Genomic DNA, 7,500 nt, shown 5'->3' on the forward strand with positions numbered 1-7,500 from the left:
TTCATGTTTAATTTAGCCTCCTCTTTCTTTTTCTTTTTTCTCTTTTTTTTTTTCTTCAAAAGCTGCACGACCATCTTCATGTGAACAAGAAAAACTGCGAATCTCCGGACCGTTTCAACGGTCGTAACGGTTTTTAACGAACTTCGGAGAAGATTTAGTGTAATTTTCAACCTGACATTTCTCCATTTCGAGAACTTATAGTGATCATCAGCTCTACCAGGTGACAAGGAGGTATTCATAATGAGGGTCAGGCCTCGCTCTAAGAAAAAAGACAAAAATAAGAACGCATCGCTTGTGCATCGTATTGTTTCCTAACGTATTTCTTAATACATATGTATATTTCCAGGGCTGGTCAGGCGTGACGCTGACACGGGCCCAGCGCACTGCTAAGCAGGACCGGATGACTGCCGTATGTCATGTGGGTCAGAGATGTTATACGCGGGAAATGCTTCGTTAGCATCATCATCATCATCATCATACTTACAGATCATTCCCAGTGGTGGTTTTAAGATGTGCCCTTGCTATACTGTGACCATCTCTAATACATTCAGGCAGTGTTATATATATATATATATATATATATATATATATATATATATATATATATATATATATATATATATATATATATATACACGTAAATAGTGCACATGAACGCGCACTCCCATATAACATACAAACTTCCTACAGCCAGGATCGAACCCGGGACCCCTAAGTAGCAGGCGGGAGCGCTACAGCTAAGCTATATATATATATATATATATATATATATATATATATATATATATATATATATATATATATATATATATATATATATATATATATATATATATATATTTTTTTTATTTTCTTTAGCACTTCTGGCAATACTGATGTATTTACGGTCTTCAGCGCTGCAGAACTCTTGTGCACTGACGAAATGCCAATATATTTTGAAGTATTTGTTTGAGATCTCGAAATACCTTGAAAATATTTTTTGTGAATATTCATTTGTTCAAAAACTTCAATCCTCTGATACTTGTTATTGAGACAGAGCCTGAATCTAGTATTTTATTGAAGTGTTTATAGATTTTTTTGAGCTTTAGTTTCGTTCCTCCTTTGCGGTGAAATCATTCCATGGTTCAATACAAATCACTGCTTCAAGATAGAACAGTTGTAGCTGTCTTAAGGAAGTCAGTGTTGAGAGTCTGTAGTCGTCTTCACTGAAGCTACCATCTTCAGTGTATCATCTCTCTGGCTGCAGTGGATAGTACAGTGAAACAACATGAACTCGAGACTATGATTTCTTCAGAGTTCTTTGATTCACTTGAAGGAATGCACCGCATCATACCTACCTGCTGAGAGATATTGACCTGACGTAACCTTCCATACCTTAAGTCTTGTACCCTAGCCTACCCCGTCGACTTGCAACACCTCTCTTGTATTCAAGTCCCCATCTATATAGTTTAGCTATGTGGGATCCTACGACTGTCCTCCAGCTGATAAAACCTCGCGATATACTACCAGGTCTTCTTTTAATTGTCTATTCCATATACTGTCCTCCAGCTGATAGCCTCATCATAAACCATCAGGTCTTCTGTTAACTGTCTTTTCGATAAATTGTCCTACAGCAGATAACCTCGTCATAGACCATCAGGTCTTCTGTTAACTGTCTATTCGATAAACTGTCCTACAGCAGATAACCTCACCATAGACCATCAGGTCTTCTGTTAACTGTCTGTCCCATAAACTGTCTTTCAACTGATAACCTCGTCATAGACCATCAGGTCTTCTGTTATCTGTCCTTAACATATACTATCCTCCAAATAGGTAACCTCGTATAGCTGTCAGAGACCATAAGGTCTTCTGTTATCTGTCCATCCCATGGCAGTGTCCTCCAGCAGATAACCTGGTCATAGACCATTAGGTATTTGATATTATCTGTCCCTCCCAATGTACTCCATTGACCCGACATGACCCAGCTTAACTTTCTCTCCCTTTACCTCCCCCCCACAGCAACGCTGGAGCCCACCTACCGCCAGCTACAGACGATGCGGTTGGACAAGAGCCCCTTCGTGATCATCTCGGTGATCGGGCAGGAGCTCCTGGCTGCCGGCCACTACGCTGCCGCCGTCGTCGTCCTCGAGTCCGCCCTGAAGATCGGCACCTGCTCGCTGAAGCTCAGGGGATCTGTCTTCTCGGCGCTCTCCTCCGCCTACTGGGCCCTCAACTCCCTGGACAAGGTCAGTGATGGTCCTCCCTCGTGGACAGGGCCTCTTGTAAAGTGTCTGGCAAACGATTTAGATAGCTTAGTGGAAAGTTCCCTCTGGATAAACTTGGTCGTGTAACACAAGCTTCTCCAGTGAGGTAAGACGGTTCTTAAGCGATAGTTTTCACATAACCAATTTTTTTTAAGGTAAGATATTATTCTTAACTATTTCCTTACGTCCTGATGCACTTTTTTTAAAGTAATGCAGTTATTTATCAAGTAACATAGTGTTAGCTTGGATGTATATGTTCGAGATAGAGGTCCTTTTGTAAGGAAATGAAACCTTAGACCTGCCTGTGGTTTCTGCTGGGGTTAAGAGGTACGAAACATCGAAGTCAGCACTCATCATCTCCCGTCAGGGAAGGATCCTCTTCACTGGCGCAGCTTACGCACTCCCTTTACGACAGTTGGGTGCATAAGGTTACAACATCCTTCGTGGGGGTAATCGAGTCTTGCCTTGAGGAGGCGTGCACGTCATCTAAATTAGTAGCTAATGTTGTAATAGGTGTTTGTTAGATAAGGTATAAGTTATTTCGCTGTGGTGGCACATAAGGTTGCCTTGATCAGATTACAAGCAGCTCCGTTGGTGAGCTATCACATTAGGTGCTCTTGTTCGGTATGGTGTCTGTCTGTCTCTCTCTCCCTCTCTCTCTATTGCCGTGTACCACGCTCACTGCTGGGCAAAGGTAATGGACGTACCCCAGGGCTGAACGCACGCTGTTGCATCAAGTCATTTGGATATTCTCGTTCCTCTAGCTCTCCCTCCCTCACGACGTAGCCAACACCATCGACTGTACGCTAGTCCCAGAAATTGATCATTACAGCCTTGGCGACTAATAATTCCACGGATCATGGAGAAGTATTAGCCCTATGAGGCTCAGCGGTACGGCTTGTGTGCGCAAAGGCACGACCCCTGAGCACATTGGTCTGGCCGTCTGTGACCTGAAGCTTGAGGGTCGGGTCAGAGGTAAGGCCGTGGTACTGAAGGGCCTTACTGTTGTTCAGAGATGGCCGTACCGTCGTGCTCAAGGGCCGTACCGTCGTGCTCAAGGATCATACCGTCGTGCTCAAAGGCCGTACCGTCGTGCTCAAGGGCCGTACCGTCGTGCTCCAGGGGCGTACCGTCGTGCTCAAGGATTGTACCGTCGTGCTCAAGGATCATACCGTCGTGCTCAAGGGCCGTACCGTCGTGCTCAAGGATTGTACCGTCGTGCTCAAGGGCCGTACCGTCGTGCTCAAGGGCCGTACCGTCGTGCTCAAGGATTGTACCGTCGTGCTCAAGGGCCGTACCGTCGTGCTCAAGGGCCGTACCGTCGTGCTCAAGGATCATACCGTCGTGCTCAAGGGCCGCACCGTCGTGCTCAAGGGCCGTACCGTCGTGCTCCAGGGGCGTACCGTCGTGCTCAAGGATTGTACCGTCGTGCTCAAGGATCATGCCGTCGTGCTCAAGGATCGTACCGTCGTGCTCAAGGGCCGTACCGTCGTGCTTAAGGATCGTACCGTCGTGCTCAAGGGCCGTACCGTCGTGCTCAAGGGCCATACCGTCGTGCTCAAGGATTGTACCGTCGTGCTCAAGGATCGTATCTGTCGTGCTCAAGGATCGTACCGTCGTGCTCAAGGGCCGTACCGTCGTGCTCAAGGGCCGTACCGTCGTGCTCAAGGATCATACCGTCGTGCTCAAGGGCCGTACCGTCGTGCTCCAGGGGCGTACCGTCGTGCTCCAGGGGCGTACCGTCGTGCTCAAGGATTGTACCGTCGTGCTCAAGGATCATACCGTCGTGCTCAAGGGCCGTACCGTCGTGCTCAAGGGCCGTACCGTCGTGCTCAAGGGCCATACCGTCGTGCTCAAGGATTGTACCGTCGTGCTCAAGGGCCGTACCGTCGTGCTCAAGGGCCGTACCGTCGTGCTCAAGGATTGTTCCTGTCGTGCTCAAGGATCGTACCGCAGAGCTCAAGAGGGGGGGGGGTCAAGAAACGCACATGCAGTTGACTGAGTGTTGAACATAGAGGCGGTGTGGCTTGAGGTTAAGTGCAGGTGTGTATGTAATGTTGCCTCGCCTGGGCTGAAGCATCACAACTTGCACACAATACGCCTGTCTCTCCTCTCCACGCACGCACCCACCGGGATTATACAGTTTGCCAAGTTTTTGTTAGGGAGAGTCGAGTGGGCCAGTGGTTGTGTACGCGTCTTGCGCGAGCGAGGCCACCACGATACACACACACAGTCAAGAAGGCCGGGTGAATGGTCGGACGGACCTCTCCCATTGGTCGTACGACGACGCACTGATCATAATTTCACTCTCTTTCCGACCGTCCGACTAATGCGCCAGGGTTTCCACGCGTCGTAACCCATTGGTCGTTCGCAAAAGCACTCGCTGGTGTTGCCATGTCAGAGTCGCTACGTTCAGCCTCGTGAGCACGATGGTAGCGACCTCTTGAGCTCAGTCATGACCAAGATGATAGCGACCTCTTGAGCTCGATCATGACCACGATGATAGCGACCTCTTGAGCTCGATCATGACCACGATGATAGCGACCTCTTGAGCTCAGTCATGACCACGATGATAGCGGCCTCTTGAGCTCAGTCATGACCAAGATGATAGCGACCTCTTGAGCTCAGTCATGACCTCGATGATAGCGACCTCTTGAGCTCAGTCATGTCCACGATGATAGCGGCCTCTTGAGCTCGGTCATGACCAAGATGATAGCGACCTCTTGAGCTCAGTCATGACCACGATGATAGCGACCTCTTGAGCTCAGTCATGACCACGATGATAGCGACCTCTTGAGCTCAGTCATGACCACGATGATAGCGACCTCTTGAGCTCAGTCATGACCACGATGATAGCGACCTCTTGAGCTCAGTCATGGCCACGATGATAGCGACCTCTTGAGCTCGATCATGAGCAGTGGATATGATGGCGTGGCCTCTGCACTGATCCTCTAGGGGGTCAGTTCAGAGGCCTATGATGGCGTGGCCTGTGCACTGATCCTCCACGGGGTCAGTTCAAAGACCAGGCTATGGCACATCAAGGATAGCTCTCCTTTGTGCTCACGGGTAATGCCACCACGTCCTAGGACTGTAACGTCATCAAGGATGTTTCTCCTAGCCAGCCAACCTCAGACACCCGTTCACATCACCTTGTCTGAAATTTCTCTCATCCCCCTAACCTACGGGGACGGCTGTTATCGAAATGGATTTACCACATCACCAAGCACCCAATATGTGCTACCACTCAGCAGGAGGGGGACTTCGAGATGCACCCACGTAAGCCTCGGGTGGTTATATAAGCAGCAGAGACGAAACGAGAGACGCGAGGACAGAATGGGATGCAGTGGCCTGAGCCAGAAGGACCATTACCAGCGAGGGTTCGATACTCGCTGCTTGGAGTGGAGTCTGGTCTTCAAGCACTAGGTGATGATACTGATAACAATGATAGATATAATAATGATAATGATAGTTATAACAATGATAAGATAATTGATAATGATGAAAATGATAATAATGATTTCAATGATGATAATGATAACAGCAACAACAATGATAATGATAATGATGCTATAATAATGATGATAATTATAATGATAATGATAATAATAATGATGATAATGATAACAAAAGTTAGAGGAAATGAAGAATAGGATAGAGATAGAATAAAGTAAACAATATTAAAGTAATAACTGTAATAATGAGACAGCTGGTGAAAGAGGAACAGCTTCTCTGATTCCTACGTAATCTTCGATCTTAAATGTTCGAATCACAAGAAGACGAATCACCCGTCCAAACTGTGTAGAAATACAACCATAAATACTTGTGTGTTTCCAGAAGATATGGACGTCTTTGAATCACTTGTTAGATACAGACCACTAGTTCACTTTGTAGGTCTTCGAAATTAGATCAGTATGCATAACTTGATAGTAAGGAAGATTTTCGAGAATCTACTGAAGTTCTTCATAGACCGAAGCGTTTCGGAACGCCTTAGAGATGGAGTCGAAACTGACAAGAGCCTCGTTTATCTATCTGTCCTTAATAAAGAATTTTGACTCCTAATTACTTACGTAAAGGAAGTGGACGCTGCTCCTTGGTTAGGCCAACGTTATGGCAAAGAGGAGAAGCTTACTGTGCTCTCAAGATCAAAAGAGAGATGGACTTTGCGCTGTCTCTAATGGGGGAAGTGAACGCTGTTCTTCAGCCAAATCAAAGGCTGTCACGCTGATACACAGTCTCTCCACACAACATAAATAAAAGAGAACTTTTCAGAAGCTTTTCATCCAGAACCTCAGATTAAGACATTGGTATTAAACTTCTGAATAATCTTTGACGGTTGTCGATGACAGCTGCTGGAAGTTATCAACAGTTGCTGCTGGCAAGTAACAGCTGGAGGCTCCTGACAACTGCTTGAAGTTATCACTCGATGACAGCTGCTGGAAGTTATCAACAGTTGCTGCTGGCAAGTAACAGCTGGAGACTCCTGACAGCTTCTGGAAATTATCAATCGATGACAGCTGCTGGAAGTTATCAACAGCTGCTGCTGGCAAGTAACAGCTGGAGGCTCCTTACAGCTACTGGAAGTTATCAATCGATGACAGCTGCTGGAAGTTATCAACAGTTGCTGCTGGCAAGTAACAGCTGGAGGCTCCTGACAACTGCTGGAAGTTATCACTCGATGACAGCTACTGGAAGTTATCAACAGTTGCTGCTGGCAAGTAACAGCTGGAGACTCCTGACAACTGCTGGAAATTATCAATCGATGACAGCTGCTGGAAGTTATCAACAGTTGCTGCTGGCAAGTAACTTTGGAGGCTCCTGACAGCTACTGGAAGTTATCAGTCGATGACAGCTGCTGGGAGTTATCAACAGTTGCTGCTGGCAAGTAACAGCTGGAGGCTCTTGACAGCTGCTGGAGGCTCTCAGAAGCTGCGGGAAGCCGTCAATAGCTACTTGGTACTGTCAACAGATGCTGGAATGTGTCATTATCTACTGGAAGATGTTCACAGTTGCTAGGACATCAGCATGAAGGAAGTTCATATGGCTATATGGAGTTCCATCCAGCAGTTCAAGCTCCAGACATAAAGATTCAGTAAACTTCCTAAAGTATCAGAACCTAACATATAGTTTCCAGATAATGAAGTTCCAGATATTATGGTTTTAAAGTGAAAAGTCATATATATAGATCTCGAAGAGTGATGGTCTCAAGACAGTACCCTGTGGCACACCATTAGTGACCTCAAATGCATTTGGAAAGGTC

At 46.5% G+C, this 7,500-nt stretch overlaps 1 protein-coding gene across 6 annotated transcripts in view; it reads left to right on the plus strand.

Annotated features, from left to right (window-relative positions):
- LOC139749902 (tetratricopeptide repeat protein 28) overlaps positions 1-7,500 on the plus strand; it is a 655,954-nt gene that overhangs the window by 564,330 nt on the left and 84,124 nt on the right. For all 6 annotated transcript variants that reach the window (XM_071664304.1, XM_071664299.1, XM_071664301.1 and 3 more), the window contains one exon: positions 1,999-2,225. In XM_071664304.1, the coding sequence (XP_071520405.1) occupies positions 1,999-2,225 (227 nt within the window). The remainder of the gene's footprint in view (positions 1-1,998; positions 2,226-7,500) is intronic.

The sequence above is a fragment of the Panulirus ornatus genome, chromosome 8 (assembly GCF_036320965.1).
Source record: "Panulirus ornatus isolate Po-2019 chromosome 8, ASM3632096v1, whole genome shotgun sequence".
Taxonomy (NCBI): Eukaryota; Metazoa; Arthropoda; class Malacostraca; order Decapoda; family Palinuridae; genus Panulirus; species Panulirus ornatus.